Source organism: Hyperolius riggenbachi, chromosome 4, assembly GCF_040937935.1.
Source record: "Hyperolius riggenbachi isolate aHypRig1 chromosome 4, aHypRig1.pri, whole genome shotgun sequence".
Classification (NCBI taxonomy): Eukaryota; Metazoa; Chordata; class Amphibia; order Anura; family Hyperoliidae; genus Hyperolius; species Hyperolius riggenbachi.
The window spans coordinates 188,200,757-188,227,142 of record NC_090649.1 but is presented as its reverse complement, the minus strand read 5'-3'; the positions used below and the strand labels follow the sequence as shown (position 1 = coordinate 188,227,142).

Below are 26,386 nucleotides of genomic sequence, written 5' to 3'. Positions count from 1 at the left end.
AAACTGTGTAACGAGCAGGGAAGCTGGCCAGCATCATTGTTTAAATCCTTTATAGAGAATATCTGTATAAAGAATAAAAGCCTTGCTGAGAATCCCCTATGAAGAGATGTACTAGTCGAAAACCTGTCGCTTCTGTCAGATTTCTATTACCTACTGTAAGTGACAGCAACATAGGAGAAAAGTAATGTATGGCTCATTTTACTCTGGAAAAAAAACGTACTTCTTATTTGTCTATGTTTGCACATATTTTACATTTTACAATTTTTGCCATACCCCTTTAACTTGTTTAACCAAGTCAGGAATCTATGGAATATTTTGTGATTGCCATGATTTGGCTATTAAAAGTCTAGTCGCTATCAGGATGAACCTGAATATGGATTTTTTTTAGAATTTTTGATTGAGTCGGGCAGCATGGATAGTAGGGCAGTTTCAGGGGTGCAAGGCATTGGATTCATTTTGCATCCCTGGTGTTGAGGAAAAGCAATCCTTACAAGATATATTTTATGCAAAGCAAGGATTTCAGCAAACACCATGGCAGATTCTTAGCTTTACCATTTGTGCATGTAATAACAGAACAACACAACTTACCAGGAAATGCTGGGAGTGTCAGCCTATAATAAATTAATTATTCTCTGATTGCAAAATATAGAAAAAAGTATCTAGTCAGCCTTTTAGGTTTTCCTAGAAGTCTTTACTCTATAAACCTAAGGATTATGCCAGCACAAACTGTACTTTTGGCTTCGGAGGAGCGATATTTCAACTTAACTAGTAATTTTAGGAGAACACAGTTTTCTGTAACAAGGTAATAATCATGGTCATTTTTGTTTAATGACAATTAAGGTAATGGTTAAAAACATTGGATTACAATATAACATAACTTGTTTAAAGATTATGGGCCTTATTCAATTCATTTTTAACCAAGTCGGGAATCTACGCAATATTTTGTGATTTCCATGATTTGGCTATTAAAAGTCTAGCCGCTATCAGAATGAACCTGAATATGGATTCTTTTTTGATTGAGCCAGGCAGCATGGATAGTAGGGCAATTTTGGGAGTGCAAGGCATTGGAATGGCATATAGGTACTCGCGCAGGTGGAAAACTGATTGCCAAAAGGGTTTGATCCAGCTGCATGACCACCAAATGTGTAAATAATTTCCTTTGGCTTCATCGCACCTCCAACAGGAACCATCACTGTTTGGGTTAAACTTACTACATCTAACTTGATCCTGGTACAATCTAGTGAAAATCTTGAAATTTTGTCCTTGGAATGCTAGAGATGGGGACATTTTGTGCAAAAGGATGAATGTTTTATCCCATTCTTCTTCATCCAGAGAGGTACCCATATCAGCATTGCATTTTTAGATTAGGCTTTCTATGTGGGCATCACTAATGTCATTAATTAAAATGGATAAAGTGTGTGGTGGACGTGTGGAAGAAATAGTTAGTTGTTAAAAGCTAGTTAGGTCTCTGTGGATCATGGTGTGTGGTGCTAGGGATTTGTAGAATCCCTTGAACTGAATTTGTTTAACCGCTTGAGGACCACAGGCTTACACCCCCCTGGTGACCAGGCAATTTTTTACAATTCAGTGCTCTGCAGCTTTAAAAGCTCGCTGCAGAGCCATACTACTGAGCACAAAAACGAATCTCGCCCCTCCCCCCCCTTTTCTTGCCACCAACAGAGCTTTCTGTTGGTGGAATCTGATTGCAGCTGCAACTTTTTTTTATTATTATTATTAATTTGTCTTTGTTTTTTTAAATAAAAATGTCATTTTTTAATTATTTATATACATTCCCTCCCTCACCCCCAAGAGCCAATCATTGTGATCGGCTCTCATAGGCATCAGCCTATGAGAGGTGATCATCATCAATGACATGGGAGGGGACTGCTCAGTGACCGAGCTGTCTCCGTATGGCGCTGCAGGAGATCGCAGCACTGTACATGCAAATAATGGCTGTTTTCAGCCGTTACACAGCCTGTCGGCCGTGATCGTGGCAGACTGAACACGATCGTGCATGCGTGCGTTCCCTGCACATCCCCGCCCACTGTTCTTGACGCCTTTCGGCGTTATGCAGTCGGGAAGGAGTTAAACCAATTTGGTAGACCTTCATATCCGGTGGCCAGCATTTTTCTGGTGGGAGGAGGTTGTTTGAGCCAATGAAATGTCTGATTTAGGGCCATTTCTCTCTAGACCAACCTAGGAACCATTTCTCATCCATGCCTGGTTGAAAGTCAGGATTCTCTATGATCGGGGTACATGTACTCGGTATGGAGGATATGTTAAACTTTCTGATGCAATGATCCGCATCTGAGTTTTTTGGGTATCTAAAAGTAACTGATGGGGGGGAGGGGGTTCTGTTGTGTGTTTAAACCATAGTAATGCTCTTAAGTCTGTGAATTTTGGTTGATTTTCAATGTGTATCCACTGTTTTTGCTCTCTGCTAAGAAAATAGTCTAAGATCAGATTCAAGTCTGAGGCTGTATGATAAATTTCTAGGTCTGGGAGACCCAGTCCTCCTAGGTGATATTTTTACACCTTATCAATAAGATGCATTGTAAGCCACCTACAAGCAAGAAAGTACTCAGAATAATTTTGACAGTACTTTTTCACCTACTTTGAGGTATTTTTCAATTGCAGAAGATGAAAAATTAGCTACTAGGAGGGAAAAAAGCTTTTGCCATCTATTTAGAAAGGGGTCCTTCACAGCGAGAGTGATTAAAATATAGAATATCTTACTTCAGGAAGTAGTCATGGCAAACTCTATATCTGCATCGGCACCCGCCACCCACAGCTATAATTATTAGGTAATTCCCAGGAGAGTTGATCCAGGTATTTAGCTGACTGCCATCTGGAGTCGGGAAGGACTTTTGTTTTTTTTATTTATTTTTTTCTGGTTAAACTTGATGGACAGATGTCTTTTGTCAACCAAACTAACTATGTAACTATGTAAGGGTTTATGTTTTTTTAAGGAAGTTTACATTGCATCATTGTGAAATTCTAGTTAAAGTTAAATAATGATAAGTCTCTTTATAACAAACATAAAGGATATAGGGTTTCAGGGTAGTTAACATCCCAGAACTAGGGTGTAAATATGTTAGCATTCTGTTATGTCCTTGTTTACATAGAAATACTTCTGTTGTGGTTTTGAAGAGGAAAACCATTTGCCTCCGATACATTCACAATGCAGATAGCTGTTCTTGAAATCAATGAAAATGTTTTCTTACTTCACCTGTGTTTAAAAAGTATAAGAAAAGCAAGTAGCCTAATATTACGGTACTTATTTCATTTTTTTAATTAGAAGTGAAATTAATGTCCTCATGATAAAATGTTTTATCATCTGCTGCCTGAATCCAGTTTCTACTAGCATGGTATCTGAATAGAGCAAGTCAAAGAAATGTCCCTCTAGGTTTTAATTAGAGTAGAGAACACAACACCAGTTTAGAAACCTTAGAAACTCTAAGCATAAGGAACACCTATAACAGAAACACCGTAGAAGCACCGTAGAATACATACATAGAAAATTCCTCTATATATAGCAGTATGTGATGATGGTAATTTTGAGAGTTACAAGGCAATTCCTTGGACATCCAGTAAAGAATACTGCTATGATGGGCGAGAACAAGAAAAACACAGACAACTACAAAGAAAAAAGAGAGTAGAAAGATTAGGTCCCTGAGGAGGTCTTAAGAGTCTAGGTAGTTTAGTGTTACCCAAGAGGTACTATCTATTAAAACCTGTGATCCAGAGGTGAGATATGGAAGATTTACCCCAATTCAAAAGTATAGGTAACCAATTATGGTGATACACGTTATACTATGGGGTTAGAGCTAAATGAGCACCCTTACTATATAGAAACCATGAGTGCCAGACCTATCTGTATGGGGAATAGTTATCCAAAACCAGACTCGTGAAATTTTCATTGTGGCAAATATTGTTGATTTTATCAATCCCATTGGGGATATGTCTTGCGTCAGTTCTGAGCTAAGCGGATTCTTACTGCAATGTTAACCCTTGCAAGTAAGCTATTCTCCAACTTATTTAGTTGGAGATGTGGGAAATTAAGAAGGGAGTTAAGAGGATTGATAACTAGAACAAAAATCTGGAAGATAACCCAAGACATACATAGAAGTTAGTTACAGATTTTTTGTGAGACAGGACACTCCACACAAGTCCCAGCACAATTTTAAACAATATTTTACCCAGCTAGAGTCATGCAAAGGGAAAATTGAGTCAAGAAAAAGGAAACTGGGTTGTATTTTGGACCTCAAATATGCTTATGAACCTTAGGTGGGTCAGGGGGGAGGTGTTACAATTTTGTTGGAAAAATATTTTATTGGCCCAGTAACCATACACATATTACAACATTTGGTCATATACATAATAAATAATAACCACTTCCATGCTATTTTGAAAAATAAACAGCTTAGAAGTTGAGCTCAACTCATTTCTCATAATAGTTTAAGTTCATGTTCCTATGTTCCGGGCTGTAGTGTGCCATGAAACATAGGTTCTATCTGGCTAACCGCCCTCACTCAATTTTAGGCGTACCTTATCCATCCTTCCCATCTTTTAAGAAATGTACTGTGTTTCCCTTGTGAAAGAGCAAATAGTTTTTCATATTCACAATTTGTATTTATTATTTGTATGGCTTCTGCAATACAGGGTGATATTTTATCTTTCCAGTGCCTATTTGGCTCTTTAGGCATATCATATCAGCTACAATACACAGAGCCACAGGACGTAAGTCCACCCTAATGCCGCAACTTGCACTTTTCAATATTGATCTATGTTTTGTTCCACTTTTTCGACCAAAATCTAACTGCACAGGTGTTACACTATTGCTAGTCAATTCCAGGAGTTCCAACCATTTTTGCAATTCAAGATGCTAATATTTCTAAATCCACTCTTATTTGGTATGCAGGGATATGCATCATCACTGGACAATCCCGAAATGAATCCTCTAATTCCTGTGGTTTTACAAAACAGCAAAGATGTCCTTTTTGGCAACCTTCAAGAAATCTATGAATTTCACAAAAGGTATGTTCTATAATTCCAGTAACTACTGCCATGTTCGTACTGCAGGGTAGATGTGTTCATATTGACATGTCTTTGTGTGGATTTACTGCATTTTATTATTGTGCTATCATAAAAATATGTTGAGCTTAAGGTAGATGAATGGCAATAATCATTCAGACTCAACTGTCCAAAAGTCCTTTTTATTAAGAAAATAATGGGATCAAGAGGCTTGAAATGTAACTCTCTGTTGATTAAATGCAACTACAAATCAACATGATTTCTGTGTACATTATTGTATTTCAGTGATCACATTTCTTACTTATATCTGCAGAAACAGGTACAGCATTTCCACTGAATTGTTAAAGAGAACCCGAGGTGGGTTTGAAGAATATTATCTGCATACAGAAGCTGGATCTGCCTATACAGCCCAGCCTCTGTTGCTATCCCAAACCCCACTAAGGTCCCCCTGCACTCTGCAATCCCTCCATAAATCACAGCCACGCTGCTGACAAACAGCTTGTCAGAGCTGGCTGTGTTTATCTCTATAGTGTCAGTCTGCTGCTCTCCCCGCCTCCTGCAGAACTCCAGTCCCCGCCTGCATCCCTTCCCTCCCTGCTGATTGGAGGGATGGGACGGGGGCAGGGACCGGAGCTATGCAGGAGGCGGGGGAGCAGCTGAGACTGACACTACAGATGTAAACACAGCCTCACAGCACGGCTGTGATTTATGAGGGATTGCAGAGTGCAGGGGGACCTTAGTGGGGTTTGGGATAGCAACAGAGGCTGGGCTGTATAGGCAGATCCAGCCTCTGTATGCAGATAACATTCTTTAAACACACCTCGGGTTCTCTTTAACAGTAAAATGTCTAATGGGTGTGTCAGTTTCCTTATTACTCCAGGAGTGTAGGAGCTGTAGTGCTTCTTGTTCTTTGCAGCTAGTTACTTATACATATGTCACTGTTGAATACTGCAACTTACTATTCTTACTGATTAATTAAAAACTGTGAGAAGTGATGTGGGCCCATTTGTTATGACAAGGCACTGCTTGTTGTGAAAAGTTGATTGGTAATCACAGCCAGGAAAACATCCCATGGATCTCAGTATGTTCAGCTCTGTGTAAAGCAGTAATGTCACAATGACCTCCTTCACTGGAGCTATGTTAGCCACTTCCCTCCTGCTTATAGTAGCTGGTAACGAGAAGAAGGAAACCGTACAAGCATGAGGTTCCCTACAAGTCTTATAGTAGCTCTCTCTATCTGTCAACAATGGGTAGTGGCACCTTACTAGAATGGGTAGCATGGCCTTCTCCTACTTGCAAATCACAGTGCTCACAGCTTGTGGACACCATAGCTCCTAAGATACCCCCAAGCCTAGAGCTATCTTATCACCCCAAAACTGCAACAACCAGATAGGCTTCCATACTCTGGCTAATGTTTACAGGGTTCGCCTAAGACCCCTTACATATTTGCCAGAAGTGTACAAAAGGCAGAAAAGAGTTGCGATGGTCATGACTAGGAGAACTAATGGAGAAGCATGTGATCAGTTTTGTCAGGTGATAGATATGTAAGTCTCAGATTTGTCATGATCCTGTGCTAAAGCCGGGTGTGATCACAGCATATCTGAGCTTTGCAAATCTATCAGCTCTTTAATCAAATCACATGTTTTTCCATGTGTTCTCCTGAACATGACCAACATGAGAAAAGACATAAAAAAGTGGAGGCGCCCCAAATATATAAAACATTTAAAACAATATAAAAAGCAGAGGTATGGTAAGCTTACCTCTCCTGTGGTGAAGTAGCATATAGATCAATCAAAAGCTCAGTTGAGTTTTAATCGTTTTATACCCTTTGGGAGCCTCCACTGTTTTACGTTTATACTTATCACAACTCTTTTTGGAGGTTGTATTTTTTGAGTAGACCTTATCCCTAGGAACTACCCAATCTATCAGGTGTGCGACCTCTGTGGAACCTCGCACACCCGAGTGGAGGCGGGTTTTCCTCTGTAAGCCACATCGGTGGTTGCCTTTCCTGCAACCCGAAATTTGTGAGTGTATTATTTTACACATATTTATTTTGGTGTACAGACATATTGTGCTATTGGCTGCTGGTGTTTTTTTCCTTTGTGTCTTTCTGGTCCTCGTTTTCCTTGATCCAACCCACATAACACTAAAAAAGAGTAAACATATATTTGCCTTTATCATCTGTAACATACTAGGTGTCCTTGGGATTCTTCTCTGGCATCTCCATCTGGATTTGCTGCTTTTTATACAGTCTGGCCACTTTCCCGTTGATTGCCGGCTTCTCCCTGTGTTGATTGCAGGCAAATGTTCTGTTACTTGAAGTCTCTGTATTAGGTCCATCCTCTTTGAACGCTTCCTTTCCACTAATTTCCTGCCAACAGCTCTTCCTCTATAGCTTCTCTTTATATTTACAGGGCCGGCCAGGTCATCCAGTGAGCTAATATGGCTGCTCAGGTTTACTGCAGTTCAAATAAACCCCTGGTTGAATATCCCACCACAGTTGATGTGGTGTTTCAGTATCACATTATCATAAATTAGTCCCCCATGTTAGCCACTTAATGCAAAACACCTGACTTCTGATACAGTTTTACATCTAAACCAATCATGTCATTAACTGTGCCCCAGAAGAGCTCACAATCTAATCTTGATCAGAGACAAAAATGAATGATTTTGTGGCTCCACCCAGCCAGTGAAGTAATGCATTTTGAACAAGAGGAAATGATCACACAAGAATACAAAGCAATATTGTACTGTGCAAAGTGCTAAGTGACTACTGACAAATTAAATTGCAAAATGCAAAGGTGGCAATAATCTCCCAGAGAAATCCCAGATGAGGCTACTGTTGAAGTTGGAGGTAACATTGAATTGGCCCATGCAAAGATTATACAACCACGTGTGCCCATATATTACCCAGTCAATGTTTTTATCTTCTTGTGACATGTTTACTTCAAAATTGAACTAAAGGCAAAAAAAAAACCAAAAAAAAAACCAAAAACAGACTATAAGGCTAATACTGGCAACTTTACCACTGCCTTGCATGTCTGACCCCTCCCTATTATCTTCCAAAACATCAGGTATGCGTAAAGGGGCACTATGGCGAAAAATTTAAAAATTTAAAATATTTGTTTTTTCCAGAGTAAAATGAGCCTTAAATTACTTTTTTCCTATGTTGCTGTCACTTACAGTAGGTAGTAAAAATCTGACAGAAGTGACAGGTTTTGGACTAGTCCATTTCTTCGTAGGGGATTCTCGGCATGGCTTTTATTCTTTATAAAGATATTCCCTAAAAAGGATTTAAACAATAATGCTGGCCAGCTTCCCAGCTCGCTACACACTTTTTTGGCAGTTGGACAGAGCAACTGTCATTCACTAAGTGCTTTTGAAAATTAATATATCCCTGGGAATCCCCTAAGAAGAGATGGACTAGTCCAAAACCTGTCATTTCTGTCAGATTTCTACTACCTACTGTAAGTGACAGCAACATACGAAAAAAGTAATTTATGGCTCATTTCACTCTGCAAAAAACATACTTCTTATTTGTATATGTTTGCACATATTTTACATTTTAATTTTTTTTTGCCATAGTGCCCCTTTAATGCCCTGGCAGAACTGGACACCTGCAACTACCTCATCTCAAACCCACATGCACTGGAAGAAAAATATATTTATGCTGATATTCAATCCTGGGATTTTAAAGCTGCAAAGCAAGAGTGTTTGGCCAATGTGCTGATATTACTTGCATTTTGATCCTCTCCTGCAAGCTGACATATTAACTAAGAAATAGTTCTTATGGTACTACTTCTACTGACCAACAGCAGCCTTGTTCCTTCTTTTGCTGGATTGTGCACTCACTAGGCCCAGTGCACACCAAAAACCTCTAGCAGATCTGCAAAACGCTAGAGGTTTCTGAAGCAGATTTCAGAGCGGTTCTAGGCATGTTTAGAGATGTTTTCTAAACATGCCTAGCGTTTTTGTGTAGCAGATTACAAATATTGTTACAGTAAAGCTGTTACTGAACAGCTTCTGTAACAAAAACGCCTGGAAAACTTCTATGATCTAGCGTTTTTCAGAGCAGTTTTCCACTTTCCTATACTTTAACATTGACAGAAACGCCTCAGAAATCTAAAAAATGCTGCAGCCCCTGAGTTTGCTTTGTGGAAAAAACGAACCTCTCTAGTGTGCACCATCCCATTCACTTTCATTAGCCAAGCAGTTTTACCCCTGCAAGCGTTTTAAAAAACGCTTCAAAACCTCTCTGGTGTGCACCAGCCCTAAGAAAGATTTATGAATTGTGGGAAGCTGCTCCCTTACCCCACCACAATTGACACTACTAAAATGCCTGCTTATCCATTCCTATTCTGATACCTTGTCTGCATATTGTTTCCATTGATCAGAAACCTTATAAAAGAACTAGCTATATACAATTCCCATGTTAGAGATATTTACAATCTCTTCCTGAAACTCATTTAGCTTTGTGTAAATAGTCTAAGGACAGTGGACATTGCACTGTAGTTGTTAAAATTCTCCACTAAAACCTTATTGTGTGTGTTGGAAAGGGCTGGAACCTCTGCTAGGTTACAAAGCGGTGCAAAAGTTTTAGGCAGCTATGAAAAAATGCTTTAGGCTACTTTCACAGTAGGACGTTGCATTTGGTGCGACGTTAAGGTCGCACAATGCGGCCCTAACGCAACGCATATACATTTTTACAGTGCGACGTTAAAGTCGCGCGTTACAAAATGTATTTACTATGGAACGAAAAAGGCGCATGCGGAACATTTTAAAAAGAAAAAAAACATTACTGAGCATATGCAACACAAGTAACGCAGCAGATTCATTGCTAAGCACACAGCATGCAGCACTTTCTAATAACGCTACACGTTACACACTAACGCAACGTGTGCACTGTGAATGTCGCACAGACTTTGTATTGCTGTGCGTTACTCTGCGTTAAAATATTTTATAACGTGCGACTTTAACGTCGCACTGTGAAAGAGGCCTTAAACTAAAAATGATTTCACAAACAGAGTGTAACGATTGGTGTCAGCACGCAGAGAGAATCTGATTATTGGTGATCTGCAGTATCACCAAGAATGCAGATATATACCTGATTATTGATGATCTGCAGAATCACTGATAATACAGATATATTGCTAACCTCTGGACATCTATAGGTATGTGAGTGTTTGGTGTAACAGTAGTACTTTGAGTAATGCACCTGCTGAGCAGGTGACCATAGGCAGTAAAGGAATACTGCTCTTGAGGGCACAGGAACCTTCCAGCAGCCTGAGACTCTCAAAGGGGTGGAGTCAGGCTGGAGATAGGAAGGACCAGAGAGTGAATGACACCTGAAGGTGGACGTCACTATTTGATCTGGAGACTATCTCTTAAGAGGAGAGATAGCTCTCGAGGTCGGGCACGCCTGGTCGTCAACACACGGACAGATAAAGTACAAAGACAGAAGGCTGATTCGGTATCCAAGGCAAGCAGGGTCTGGCAACGGAATATCAGATATGCGAGGTACCGAATCAGAGATCAAAGGGATAGTCAGGAAAGCAGAAAGTCATAACTGATATCAACAATGCCTAGTCTGGGTGTGAGGTCCGTGGTCTCTACACCCTGGAACTAGTCTGAAGTATAACAGAGAGATAACACAAGTTCCCTAGTCTGGGTGTGAGGTCCGTGGTCTCTACACCCTGGAACTAGTCTGAAGTATAACAGAGAGATAACACAAGTTCCCTAGTCTGGGTGTGAGGTCCGTGGTCTCTACACCCTGGAACTAGTCTAAGCATAAACAGAATAACAGTACAAGTAATCTGGCTCAGTGTGAATTCCCAGGTCCACCTGGTTCAAACACACTGTTGGATCTGACTAAGGTCTGAGTGCTTCCACGTAGTGTTCGCAACGGCAGACAACTAGAGACTGGCTAGCAGTAAGTATATATGGAGTAGTGCTCTCCGGCACCACCCCTAATTGATTAACCAATAGTAAGCTGCTCTGGAGTCAGCTGATCGGCGTGATCAGCTGACTTCTCCTTGCCCAGTATAAGAGTTCTGCCTCTCAGCGCGCGCGCGCGTATTCCTAAGCCTGTGTGCACTAACAGACTCAGCCACACCAGACACACGCTGCCGCGTGCAAACCGCCGCGCTGGACGCAGAACCAGCCACCTTGCTTTTGTTACATGCGGCGGCTTTTCGGCGTTCTGCTCTGTTACCAGACGCACATTTCCGTATGCAAACCGCCGCATTGGACGCGGAATCAGCCGCCTCCTCAGCAGCACACGCGGCGGCTTTTCCGCGTTCACCCACACAGAGGTGTTGATAGTTTATTTTTTATATCAATTAACAATGCAAAATAGATAAAAGGAAGAGAAATCTAAAACACATAAATATTTGGTGTGACCTTCCCTTGTCTTCAAAACAGCATCAATTCTTCATAAAGTTCATAAAGAAAGCAAACATAAACATCATTTTGAAGTCTTGTAATTTATTGAACTTGGTTTGTTTGTTTTTTTCAGAACTTTTCTTAAGGAACTGGAAAAGTGCACTGAAGACACAGATTCTCTGGGGAAGTGTTTTTTAAAAAGGGTAAGATATTTGTCTATTGCCCTGAATTTACTTTTTTTTGGCTGCAAAGTAAATTATGGCCATACAGCTCAGGTAAAGGGAAATGATCTCAATCCCTATAAGTGGTTGCTGGAAAGTGTAATGGTAAAGGGCTCTACCTCTGACACAGGAAACCAGGGTTCGAATCTCGGCTCTGCCTGTTCAGTAAGCCAGCACCTATTCAGTAGGAGACCTTAGGCAAGTCTCCCTAACACTGCTACTGCCTATAGAGCGCGTCCTAGTGGCTGCAGCTCTGGAGCTTTGAGTCTGCCAGGAGAAAAGCGCTATATAAGTGTTTGTCTTTTTCTATAGGTGCACAATAATTCTATAACTTGATCAGTCTTAAAGTGGTATGAAAACCAGCATTTCTTCTTTGCTCTAAAAGATTATTTACAGCATATTATATACTACCACAATTTTTTTTTACTATAACAGCATTCAACTAGTTAAACACAGGACTTACAAGCTCCCTGCAGGGAAAGCTGGACGCATCCGAACTGAAGATAACAGTATCTTGTGTTTACTTAATTGTATCAAGTGAGGAATGTAAACATTCTCTGGCAATTCAGACACTCCAGAACACAGACAGATACTCAGAAAGCATTTCTGAGTGCATTACAATATGAATACACCAGTTATGAATAAAATGCAATGGCAGCTCTCAGAGCAAAAAAATTGTACTTTGGAAACTTGTAATTTCTAAATGAATAATAATACTTATGCACAAAAGCAAATATAACTGTATGGGATATAAAAAGTAGGAAAACATGTTTTTATTGAATATTATGTCAGCGTTTTATACCGCTTTATTATTATTATTTATTGTATTTATAAAGAGGAACTTTAGCAAAAAGGGGAAGTTTAAGAGGGGAACTTTAAAGGGGAAAAGGGGAACTTTAAAGATGAACTTTAGCAAAAAGGGGAAAAAAATTAATCAATATATTGCAAAGTAAGAAGTTAAAAAATAGAAGAGAAATCAACAAATTATTGATATTCGCTATGTAATTTGTTCATATTGTTTGATCCAAAATCACCCTGCTCGTAATCATATTCCCTACTGGCAGACATAGGCCCTGACATTACGGTGTGAGAGAGGTTTCACCGCAAAATAAGCCATACAGCCCCCTGGATGGTCTATTTGCGAAAATGTAAAGATTTCTCATGATAAAGGGGGTATCAGCTACTGACTGAGATAAAGTTCAATCCTTGGTTACAGTTCGTCTTTAAGGTGCCTGCATACACTGTGAGACATTCTCCAGGAGATTCAATCACCGTGGTTGAATCTATTGAAGATTGTTTTCCCAAAATGCCCCCGATTGTAATATAGATGAATTTCTAACAGAAATCGACCAACATTACCAATTGGACAGTATGGCTTTTTGGTGGTTGATCGGGGGGCTCGGTGATGTCCAGAGGCATCCCAGGCAAGGACAAACGGGGGCCTGGAGCGCCGGGTGGGGGAGGGGGGTCGCCGCATGGGGGGGGGAGTGCCCGCCTTCCCCCAACAGACTGTGCAACCCCTGTGGTGAACTGGCTGCGACGCCGCGCCAGTTCATCCCCGCAGCCCGCAGCTCATTGCTCCAGCCTGCATAGTCTTCCGGCAGGCAGAGCAGGGCTACGGGAAGATGGCGTCCGAAGCCCTGTACTGGAGACTATTTGTGTCTCCAGTACAGGGCTTCAGGGGCCATATTCCTGTAGCCCTGCTCTGCCTGTTAGCGCGGGACTTTTGGAGGCTGGCTGCGCTGCTGCAGGAAGATCGTCGGGGGAGCTGCACCCAGTTAGAGGAGTCTTCTGCAGGTGAGTAAATGCTTTTCTTTTTACAGGTAATTATACATTTTTAGTGAAACGCTGCTCGCATTAGGATAATTTTCTGGTGAACACTGGCCACATTACGATTATTTCCTGGTGAACGAACGCTGGCCACATTACGATTAATCTGGTGAACGCTGGCCACATTACGATTTTTTTCTGGTGAACGCTGGCCACATAAGATTATTTACTGGTGAACGCTGGCCACATACGATTATTTTCTGATAAACGCTAGAGATGGCCCGAACCTCCGATTTGACGCAAAGCAGCGTTTTAAGGGCAGAAATCACATTGAATGCTAAATTGCAGGCCTAAAGTGCCCTAAAACATCTTGAGCTCGATTCACAAAGCGGTGCTAACCCAGTAAAAGACTTTAGGCGTGATAACCATTGCACCACGCTGGTGAAAAGCCAGTTTAGGCGTGATAAGTTTAGGCGTGATGAGGGGCTTTTCACTAGGGTGTTAACTGTTAGCACCGCTTTGTGAATCTAGCCTCTTGCATGTGTATACATCAATCAGGGAGTGTAATTAGAGTACTGCTTCACACTGACACACCAAACTCACTGTGTAATGCACCGCAAACAGCTGTTTGTGTTGTGACGGCCGTGCTGGACTGGTGCGCACCATGGCGAGATTGCTCTTCCTCAGTGATATCAGGTAATGTCTGACTGCCTTATCAACTTTCCATGGTTCTTTCTCTACCATTGTTAAAGCTAGCTTACATCTATTTTTTTTTTAAATTACTTTTTCTGTTGGCTGTTCAGTACCTGTAATGAGAATCTGTTATGGAGGGCAAGTCTGCCATTGTGAGTGACCACGGGTAATGGCCCGGGAATCAGGGTTCGATTCCGGTCCAGAGTGGAAGCCTGAGATCCGGCTACCACCACCACACATCCAAGTAAGGACCCATTTTCTATATAAGTAATGTACCTGCCCTGACCGTGCTTTGCAGACCAGACATCTGTGGTCAGATGGACCCTTGACCCAATGCTGTGTGCCAGAGATGACAACACTTGCCTTTAATGAAAATCTGTTATGGAGGGCAAGTCTGCCATTCATTCAACTGTGTGAAACTTTCGATGGTATTTTCTCAGTAGCATGGTGACCACAGGTAATGGCTGGGGAATCCTGGTTCGATTCTGGTCCGGAGTGGGAGCCTAAGAAACGGCTACCACCACCACACATCCAAAACGGAAGGCAGCAGGCACGCCATGGACAAAGGAGCAGGAACGGCTACCACTACACATCCAAGGAAGGCAGCAGGCACGCTGTGGGCAAAGGAGCAGGAACAGCTACCACACATCCAAGGAAGGCAGCAGGCATGCACGTCCCGAGGTAGTGACCAAAAATAACAATACAGGAGGACTTTCGAGGCCCTGCTGTATATGAGATGAATCAACTTTAAATGCTTTAACGAGAATCGCTGGCCACATAAGATTATTTTCTGGTGAATGCTGGCTACATAAGGTTATTTTCAGGTGAACTGAACGCTGGCCACATACGATTATTTTCTGGTGAACGCTGGCCACATACGATTATTTTCTGGTGAACGCTGACCACATAAGATTATTTTCTGGTGAACGCTGGCCACATAAGATTATTTTCTGGTGAACGCTGGCCACATACGATTATTTTCTGGTGAACGCTGGCCACATACGATTATTTTCTGGTGAACGCTGGCCACATTACAATTATTTTCTGGTGAACGCTGGCCACATTACGATTATTTTCTGGTGAATGCTGGCCACATTACAATTATTTTCTGGTGAACGCTACCCACATTACGATTATTTTCTGGTGAACGCTGGCCACATTACGATTATTTTCTGGTGAACGCTGGCCACATTACTATTATTTCCTGGTGAACGCTGGCCACATTAGATTATTTTCTGGTGAACGCGGCCACATAAGATTATTTTCTGGTGAACGCTGGCCACATAAGATTATTTTCTGGTGAACGCTGGCCACATACGATTATTTTCTGGTGAACGCTGGCCACATACGATTATTTTCTGGTGAACGCTGGCCACATTACAATTATTTTCTGGTGAACGCTGGCCACATTACGATTATTTTCTGGTGAACGCTGGCCACATTACGATTATTTTCTGGTGAACGCTGGCCACATTACGATTATTTTCTGGTGAACGCTGGCCACATTACGATTATTTTCTGGTGAACGCTGGCCACATTACTATTATTTCCTGGTGAACGCTGGCCACATTAGATTATTTTCTGGTGAACGCGGCCACATAAGATTATTTTCTGGCGAACGCTGGCTACAGACGATTATTTTCTGGTGAACGCTGGCCACATAAGATTATTTTCTGGTGAACGCTGGCCACATTACTATTATTTTCTGGTGAACGCGGCCACATAAGATTATTTTCTAGCGAATGCTGGCCACATACGATTATTTTCTGGTGAACGCTGGCCACATAAGATTATTTTCTGGTGAACGCTGGCTACATAAGGTTAATTTCTGGTGAACGCTGGCCACATAAGGTTATTTACTGGTGAACGCTGGCCACATTACGATTATTTTCTGGTGAACGCTGGCCACATTACGATTATTTTCTGGTGAACGCTGGCCACATTACTATTATTTCCTGGTGAACGCTGGCCACATTAGATTATTTTCTGGTGAACGCTGACCACATTACGATTATTTTCTGGTGAACGCTGGCCACATTACGATTATTTTCTGGTGAACGCTGGCCACATTACTATTATTTCCTGGTGAACGCTGGCCACATTAGAATATTTTCTGGTGAACGCGGCCACATAAGATTATTTTCTGGCGAACGCTGGCCACATACGATTATTTTCTGGTGAACGCTGGCCACATAAGATTATTTTCTGGTGAACGCTGGCCACATAAGATTATTTTCTGGTGAACGCTGGCCACATAAGGTTATTTTCTGGTGAACGCTGGCCACATACAATTATTTTCTGGTGAACGCTGGCCACATAAGATTATTTTCTGGTGAACGCTGCCACATGCGATTATTTTCTGGTGAATGCTGGCCACATTACGATTATTTTCTGGTGAACGCTGATCACATTACGATTATTTTCTGGTGAACGCTGGCCACATTACGATTATTTTCTGGTGAACGCTGGCCACATTACTATTATTTCCAGGTGAACGCTGGCCACATAAGATTATTTTCTGGCGAACGCTGGCCACATAAGATTATTTTCTGGTGAACACTGGCCACATACGATTATTTTCTGGTGAACGCTGGCCACATACGATTATTTTCTGGTGAACGCTGGCCACATTACGATTATTTTCTGGTGAACGCTGGCCACATTACGATTATTTTCTGGTGAACGCTGGCCACATTACGATTATTTTCTGGTGAACGCTGGCCACATTACTATTATTTCCTGGTGAACGCTGGCCACATTAGATTATTTTCTGGTGAACGCGGTCACATAAGATTATTTTTTGGCGAACGCTGGCCACATACGATTATTTTCTGGTGAACGCTGGCCACATAAGATTATTTTCTGGTGAACGCTGGCTACATAAGGTTATTTTCTGGTGAACGCTGGCCACATAAGGTTATTTTCTGGTGAACGCTGGCCACATAAGGTTATTTTCTGGTGAACGCTGGCCACATACAATTATTTTCTGGTGAACGCTGGCCACATAAGATTATTTTCTGGTGAACGCTGCCACATGTGATTATTTTCTGGTGAACGCTGGCCACATTACGATTATTTTCTGGTGAACGCTGACCACATTACGATTATTTTCTGGTGAACGCTGGCCACATTACGATTATTTTCTGGTGAACGCTGGCCACATTACTATTATTTCCTGGTGAACGCTGGCCACATTAGATTATTTTCTGGTGAACGCTGGCCACATAAGATTATTTTCTGGCGAACGCTGGCCACATAAGATTATTTTCTGGTGAACGCTAGCTACATAAGGTTATTTTCTGGTGAACGCTGGCCACATATGATTATTTTCTGGTGAACGCTGGCCACATACAATTATTTTCTGGTGAACGCCGGCCACATAAGATTATTTTCTGGTGAACGCTGCCACATGCGATTATTTTCTGGTGAACGCTGGCCACATGCGATAATTTTCTGGTGAACGCTGGCCACATAAGATTATTTTCTGGTTAACACTGGCCACATAAGATTATTTTCTGGTGAACACTGGCCACATAAGATTATTTTCTGGTGAATGCTGACCACATATGATTATTTTCTGGTGAACGCTACCCACATTACGATTATTTTATGGTGAATCATTGCTGCATTATAATTATTTTATGGTGAATCATTGCTGCTTTATGATTATTTTCTGGTGAATCATTGCTGCGTTATGGTTATTTTCTGGTGAAAGATTGCCGCATTACTGTTATCTTATGGTGAAACATTGCTGCGTTTACGATTATTTTACGGTGAAACATAGCTGCGTTACGATATAGCAAGGAAATGAACAACGCTACTTAAAAACAGGCAAGTGCCTACCTGCAAAAGAGTGCAAGCCCCACTTGTGGGATATAATACACACCGAGCATACACATGACCTGTCTACCACTGGAGGAGGATGTTAGTTTACTGTAACAGCTTGCATGCAACCCATTAAGTACTCGTCCCTCCCATTGCGAAGAAGTCGATCCTCCATGGGAGGGGCCTAACACTAACTAAATCCTAACCTATGTATATGCATAGCCTGGGTGCGGCTAATCAAATAAAATCGAAAATTGAAAATTGCGCAAAAGGTGGATCAGCGCAACACCAGGCCGCCTCCGAATGGCCTCCAATCAGAAGTGCACTGAGCCCCCCCAGAAACTACAAACGCACCTTGAACCCAAACAGAAGCTCTGCATATACACCAAAAGCTGCGTTACGATTATTTTCATCAGGGGGCACCACACGGGGGGTGGGGGGGGTGGGGAGGGGGATCTCGCCACACGGGAGGGGGGCTCGCCACACGGGAGGGGGGGGGCCATAGGTTTTCTCGCCTGGAGTGACAAAATGGCTAATGGTGATATCTATGTAGGGGGTCAGGAGTACACTGATCTCTCTGTATGACATAGCCCTTGCTCTAGAAAAGCTTGTAGCTGCTGCTTGCCCTTATTACGTCATTATTTCACAGTCATCCAGCTGCATTTTTCTACTCTATGGTAACTAAACTAGTCATCATTGGTTTGCTTTTGTTTATCTCACAGCAACCAAGTATTTTCTAGACCTGGATTAGACACAACATAAAGAAAAAACAGTGTTACATACAGTCATTTACCACTGGTTTGTGCTAGGTAGTCTATAAGCCTGAGAGAGCAGTCAGACATGCTGTCTGGAACCAATCACCTGTCAACAGTCTTCTCTGTTGCATAAATGTACCCCCAGATCACTCCAGGGTAGGTTTATGTGAGCTGGGGAGGTGGAAGCAGCAAACACCTTTGGCATTGCTCACTTGCAAAACCGTAGGGATTGGGCAAAAGTTTATAACATGTCCAATAGCTCTTTCCCCTTCATGCAGATGATAGCAGACAGGGGCCCCTATAAAATTCACTTTTTCTCCTAAGATATCTCCAAGGTTCTCATCTTTTATTTTCTGTTTAAAAATTACTTTTCAGAACTCTGCAGTTGAAAAAGTACTAAAACACTGGTGAAAAAGCACTGTCAAAATACATTTCTTTCTTGTTTGCTGCTGGTGACTTAAAAAATTATAAGTGCCCATATGTAATTATTGTTTTTGTTTTCTCCTTATATTTAATCTTCCATTTAAAAATCTTTTCAGCATTCTGCAATTGAAAAAGTACCAAAAAAGTGAGTGAAAAAAGTTCTACCAAAATTATTTTGAGTAGTTTCTTGCTTGCTGGTGATTTAAAAGACATTTTATTGTCAAGATGGGAAAAATATAACCTAGGAGAAAACTTGATAAAAAGTAAGGCAAGTTGTCACATGACACAGTTGCTGTTGTCTGGATATGCTACTATAACAGTACAGTATTACCAGTGGAAAAGCCAATAAAAATAAACTTGGCAAATATCAAATTGCATATAAAAGTCAATACAAACACAACACTAAGTGCACATCACAGTAAAGCGGTTAGAAGCCATAATCTGAAGGTGCAGCTCAGGGACAACAGAAACCTTTGCACCTAAAGTTCAGTATACAGACAAATGCCCAGAGACACACAGTGAGCAAGATCCAACCGGGTTTAGTGGGATAGGCGCCATTCTGACCAGGGAGACCAAACCTTGAGGAAATGATCCTCTCTTTTAGTAAGAGAAAAGGTAGTTCTTTTCAGAAGGTATATTTCCTTCAACTTGTTTTTCAAGGCTGCCATGCTAAGGGAGGAGGAGTTCCATTCTTTGGCTATAATGGCCTTAGTGACATTACAGATATGCTGCTATTTTTATGGCAAACATTTAGCTGGTCAACAGTGATAGTCTGCAAAAAGTGTCTAATTTCTACATGTTCAGTAATATGTGCACAGAACTTTGCTCAAGCAACGTATTTAAGAGTCTGAGGCTGCATTCACAGTGGGACGTTGCGGAGCTGCGTTGTAAACTCTTATAATGCAGCTTACCATACTGCAGTGCTAATTCTATGCGTCGTTCTCAGTGCGACGTTAGCGTCACATTATAACTTGTAGCATTATGGTAACGCACCGCTGCAGTTCGTTACCTCTAAATGCACACGTTACCAGGTACAGGTAAGCATACTTTTCATTGCCTGTATGCTTTACTGTACCTACTGTTTGCGACGATAGCACTGCGTTAATGTGTGTTACCACCTTTTTTTGCATTGTGTTGTAATGCTGCGTTGTGACTTTACAACGCAATGTCCCACTGTGAATGCAGCCTCAGTCAAAAGGAAGTTCTTGCCAATGTTTGTACTGCGCAGTGTTCTTATACTGTACACTGTATTTGTGCTCCAGAAAGCAGGGGCTCATTTTGAATTCAGGCAGATGGCACAGTTTTCAGATGCTAGGTTTTTATTGTTCTCATAAACACTGCAAAGTTACCCGTGTAATATTAAAAGTGAGTGACACTGAAGCGTAAAAAAAAGTATGATATAATGAATTGTATGTGAAGAATGGATAATTCATGGAACATTTGCAGCAAACAAAAGTGTCTCATATTTTTATTTTCAGTTTTATAGCTTTATTTTTTTTAATAATAAGATTGCATTATTCTCTAATATTAGCATTTTACAAACTATACTCTGTATTTTATACTATGAAACATAGCAGGAAAGCTCAAAGGGTCATTAGCTCTGCAGTAAAACCTTAAAGGGAACCTTAACTGAGAGGGATGTGGATGTTTCCTTTTAAACAATACCAGTTGCTTGTCAGTCCTGCTGATCTCTTTGGCTGCAGTACTGGCTGAATCACACACCTGAAACAAGTATGCAGCTAATCCAGTCTGACTTCAGTCAGAGCACCTGATCTGCATGCTTGTTGAGGAGCTGTGGCTAAAAATATTAGAGGCACATGATCAGCAGGAGAGTCAGGTAGCTGGTATTATTTTAAAAGAAAAAATCCATATCCCTCTCAGTTTAGGTTCCCTTTAGACAAACAAGAAACAGTGAGAGACAGGTTGAGATAAGTGCTTCAACAAACAGCACTGTAGCCGATCCAAGTTGGGTCAGAGAGCTCAGAGAATCTCTCTTGCATAGATAACAGATGTTTCTTAACTCTTCCTGTACTGGAACTTATTTTCAGTTCAGATGTACATATGCTTGTCTTGGCCGAGAAGCATTGAATAGCTGGTTACCTCCAGTATTGCTAATCTTAAGCTACTGGCAGGGTTCATACTTTTTTTTTGTGCAGTATGCTATGAAGTGAGACAATTTGGTGTTACAAGTGACACAAGCTTTATTGAAATAGCAGTGTTGGTTTAAATACATAGAGGGCCCTTACATGTTAAAATATGATAGAATCTTAATAATATAATATTTTAGTACACACACACACACACACACACACACACACACACACACACACACCTACACACACACACACCTACACACACACACACCTACACACACACACACACACACACACACACACACACACCTACACACACACACACACACACACACACACACACCTACACACACACACACCTACACACACACACACCTACACACACACACACACACACACACACACACACACACACCTACACACACACACACACACACACACCTACACACACACACACACACACACACCTACACACACACACACCTACACACACACACACACACACACACCTACACACACACACACCTACACACACACACACACACACACACACACACACACACACACACACACACACACACACACACACACACACATACATATATATATATATATATATATACAGGCCCAGATTTACATCACAGGAGCCTGTAGGCACATAGGCACATAGGCACAGATGTCCTGGCAACCTAGACTTCACCCTCCATGACCCTACAAACCCTTGCTAAACCGCACCGGAAGTGTGCTGGCTGGCCCAGATGTCACTTCTCCCCTACTTCCTTTACCAGCTTTAGGTAGCTACAAGTGGCCCTTAGTATTAAAGTGATCCTTAACCACTTCGGGACCACAGTCTTTTCGCCCCTTAAGGACCAGAGCCTTTTTCTCCATTCAGACCACTGCAGCTTTCACGGTTTATTGCTCGGTCATAAAACCTACCACCTAAATGAATTTTACCTCCTTTTCTTGTCACTAATACAGCTTTCTTTTGATGCTATTTGATTGCTGCTGCGAGTTTTACTTTTTATTATATTCATCAAAAAAGACATGAATTTTGTCAAAAAAATGACTTTTTTAACTTTCTGTGCTGACATTTTTCAAATAAAGTAAAATTTCCTATACATTTGAGCGCGAAAGTTATTCTGCTACATGTCTTTGATAAAAAAAAAACCATTCAGTGTATATTTATTGGATTGGGTAAAAGTTATAGCGTTTACAAACTATGGTGCAAAAAGTGAATTTTCCCATTTTCAAGCATCTCTGACTTTTCTGCGCACCTGTCATGTTTCATGAGGGGCTAAAATTCCAGGATAGTACAAATACCCCCCAAATGACCCCATTTTGGAAAGAAGACATCCCAAAGTATTCAGTGAGAGGCATGGTGAGTTCATAGAAGATTTTATTTTTTGTCACAAGTTAGCGGAAAATGACAGTTTGTGACAAAAAAAAAAAAAAAAAAAAGTTTCCATTTCTTCTAACTTGCGACAAAAAAAAATGAAATCTGCCACGGACTCACTATGCTCCTCTCTGAATACCTTGAAGTGTCTACTTTCCAGAATGGGGTCATTTGTGGGGTGTGTTTACTGTCCTGGCATTTGGGGGGTGCCTAATTGTAAGCACCCCTGTAAAGCCTAAAGATGCTCATTGGACTTTGGGCCCCTTAGCGCAGTTAGGCCGCAAAAAAGTGCCACACATGTGGTATTGCCGTACTCAGGAAAAGTAGTATAATGTGTTTTGGGGTGTATTTTTACACATACACATGCTGGGTGGGAGAAATATCTCCGTAAATGACAATTTTTTTATTTTTTTTACACACAATTGTCTATTTATAGAGATATTTCTCCCACTCAGCATGGGTATGTGGAAAAATACACCCCAAAACACATTATACTACTTCTCCTGAGTACGGCGATACCACATGTGTGGCACTTTTTTGCACCCTAACTGCGCTAAGGGGCCCAAAGTCCAATGAGTACCTTTAGGATTTCACAGGTCATTTTGAGAAATTTCGTTTCAAGACTACTCCTCACGGTTTAGGGCCCCTAAAATGCCAGGACAGTATAGGAACCCCACAAATTACCCCATTTTAGAAAGAAGACACCCCAAGGTATTCCGTTAGATGTATGGTGAGTTCATAGAAGATTTTTTTTTTTTGTCACAAGTTAGCGGAAATTGATTGTAATTGTTTTTTTTCACAAAGTGTCATTTTCCGCTAACTTGTGACAAAAAATAAAATCTTCTATGAACTCGCCATTCTCCTAACGGAATACCTTGGGGTGTCTTCTTTCTAAAATGGAGTCATTTGTGGGGTTCCTATACTGCCCTGGCATTTTAGGGGCCCTAAACCGTGAGGAGTAGTCTTGAAACCAAATGTGGCAAAATGACCTGTGAAATCCTAAAGGTACTCATTGGACTTTGGGCCCCTTAGCGCACTTAGGGTGCAAAAAAGTGCCACACATGTGGTACCGCCGTACTCAGGAGAAGTAGTATAATGTGTTTTGGGGTGTATTTTTACACATACCCATGCTGGGTGGGAGAAATATCTCTGTAAATGACAATTATTTGATTTTTTTTACACACAATTGTCCATTTACAGAGAGATTTCTCCCACCCAGCATGGGTATGTATAAAAATACACCCCAAAACACATTATACTACTTCTTCTGAGTACGGCGATACCACATGTGTGACACTTTTTTGCAACCTAGGTGCGCTAAGGGGCCTAACGTCCTATTCACAGGTCATTTTGAGGCATTTGGATTCTAGACTACTCCTCACGGTTTAGGGCCCCTAAAATGCCAGGGCAGTATAGGAACCCCACAAGTGACCCCATTTTAGAAAGAAGACACCCCAAGGTATTCTGTTAGGAGTATGGTGAGTTCATAGAAGATTTTTTTTTTGTCACAAGTTAGCGGAAAATGACACTTTGTGAAAAAAAAAACAATACATATCAATTTCCGCTAACTTGTGACAAAAAATAAAATCTTCTATGAACTCATCATACACCTAAAAGAATACCTTGGGGTGTCTTCTTTCTAAAATGGGGTCACTTGTGGGGTTCCTATACTGCCCTGGCATTTTAGGGGCCCTAAACCGTGAGGAGTAGTCTTGAACCCAAATGTCTCAAAATGACCTGTGAAATCCTAAAGGTACTCATTGGACTTTGGGCCCCTTAGCACAGTTAGGCTGCAAAAAAGTGTCACACATGTGGTATCGCCGTACTCAGAAGAAGTAGTATAATGTGTTTTGTGGTGTATTTTTACATATAACCATGCTGGGTGGGAGAAATATCTCTGTAAATGACACATTTTTGATTTTTTTTACACACAATTGTCCATTTACAGAGAGATTTCTCCCACCCAGCATGGGTATGTGTAAAAATACACCACAAAACACATTATACTACTTCTCCTGAGTATGGCGATACCACATGTGTGACACTTTTTTGCAGCCTAGGTGCGCTAAGGGGCCCAACGTCCTATTCACAGGTCATTTTGAGGCATTTGTTTTCTAGACTACTCCTCACGGTTTAGGGCCCCTAAAATGCCAGGGCAGTATAGGAACCCCACAAGTGACCCCATTTTAGAAAGAAGACACCCCAAGGTATTCCGTTAGGGGTATGGTGAGTTCATAGAAGATTTTATTTTTTCTCACAAGTTAGTGAAAAATGACACTTTGTGAAAAAAACAATAACAATCCAATTTCCGCTAACTTTTGACAAAAAATAAAATATTCTATGAACTCATCATACACCTAACAGAATACCTTGGGGTGTCTTCTTTCTAAAATGGGGTCACTTGTGGGGTTCCTATACTGCCCTGGCATTTTACGGGCCCAAAACTGTGAGTAGTCTGGAAACCAAATTTCTCAAAATGACTGTTCAGGGGTATAAGCATCTGCAAATTTTGATGACAGGTGGTCTATGAGGGGGCAAATTTTGTGGAATCGGTCATAAGCAGGGTGGCCTCTTAGATGACAGGATGTATTGGGCCTGATCTGATGGATAGGAGTGCTAGGGGGGTGACAGGAGGTGATTGATGGGTGTCTCAGGGGGCGGTTAGAGGGGAAAATAGATGCAATCAATGCACTGGGGAGGTGATCGGAAGGGGGTCTGAGGGGGATCTGAGGGTTTGGCCGAGTGATCAGGAGCCCACACGGGGCAAATTAGGGCCTGATCTGATGGGTAGGTGTGCTAGGGGGTGACAGGAGGTGATTGATGGGTGTCTCAAGGTGTGATTAGAGGGGGGAAATAGATGCAAGCAATGCACTGGCGAGGTGATCAGGGCTGGGGTCTGAGGGCGTTCTGAGGTGTGGGCGGGTGATTGGGTGCCCGCAAGGGGCAGATTAGGGTCTAATCTGATGGGTAACAGTGACAGGTGGTGATAGGGGGTGATTGATGGGTAATTAGTGGGTGTTTAGAGGAGAGAATAGATGTAAACAATGGATTTGGGAGGTGATCTGATGTCGGATCTGCGGGCGATCTATTGGTGTGGGTGGGTGATCAGATTGCCCGCAAGGGGCAGGTTAGGGGCTGATTGATGGGTGGCAGTGACAGGGGGTGATTGATGGGTGGCAGTGACAGGGGGTGATTGATGGGTGATTGACAGGTAATCAGTGGGTTATTACAGGGGAGAACAGATGTAAATATTGCACGGGCGAATTGATAAGGGGGGGGTCTGAGGGCAATCTGAGCGTGTGGGCAGGTGATTGGGTGCCCGCAAGGGGCAGATTAGGGTCTAATCTGATGGGTAACAGTGACAGGTGGTGATAGGGGGTGATTGATGGGTAATTAGTGGGTGTTTAGAGGAGAGAATAGATGTAAACAATGGATTTGGGAGGTGATCTGATGTCGGATCTGCGGGCGATCTATTGGTGTGGGGGGGTGATCAGATTGCCCGCAAGGGGCAGATCAGGGGCTGATTGATGGGTGGCAGTGACAGGGGGTGATTGACGGGTGATTGACAGGTGATTGACAGGTGATTGACAGGTGATTGACAGGTGATCAGGGGGGATAGATGCATACAGTACACGGGGGGGGGGGGGGGTCTGGGGGGGGTCTGGGGAGAATCTGAGGGGTGGGGGGGTGATCAGGAGGGAGTAGGGGGCAGATTAGGGACTTAAAAAAAAAATAGCGTTGACAGATAGTGACAGGGAGTGATTGATGGGTGATTAGGAGGGTGACTGGGTGCAAACA

The 26,386-nt window shown here is 41.8% G+C and overlaps 2 protein-coding genes across 7 annotated transcripts in view; one reads left to right on the top strand and one right to left on the bottom strand.

The window, feature by feature from the left end:
• MCF2L2 (MCF.2 cell line derived transforming sequence-like 2) overlaps positions 1 to 26,386 on the top strand; it is a 448,572-nt gene that overhangs the window by 252,865 nt on the left and 169,321 nt on the right. For all 5 annotated transcript variants that reach the window (XM_068281097.1, XM_068281096.1, XM_068281100.1 and 2 more), the window contains exons 17-18: positions 4,922 to 5,037; positions 11,549 to 11,618. In XM_068281097.1, coding sequence (XP_068137198.1) covers positions 4,922 to 5,037; positions 11,549 to 11,618 — 186 coding nt within the window. The remainder of the gene's footprint in view (positions 1 to 4,921; positions 5,038 to 11,548; positions 11,619 to 26,386) is intronic.
• Positions 1 to 26,386, bottom strand: part of B3GNT5 (UDP-GlcNAc:betaGal beta-1,3-N-acetylglucosaminyltransferase 5) — a 197,032-nt gene that overhangs the window by 85,436 nt on the left and 85,210 nt on the right. The gene's annotated exons all lie outside the window — the stretch shown is intronic.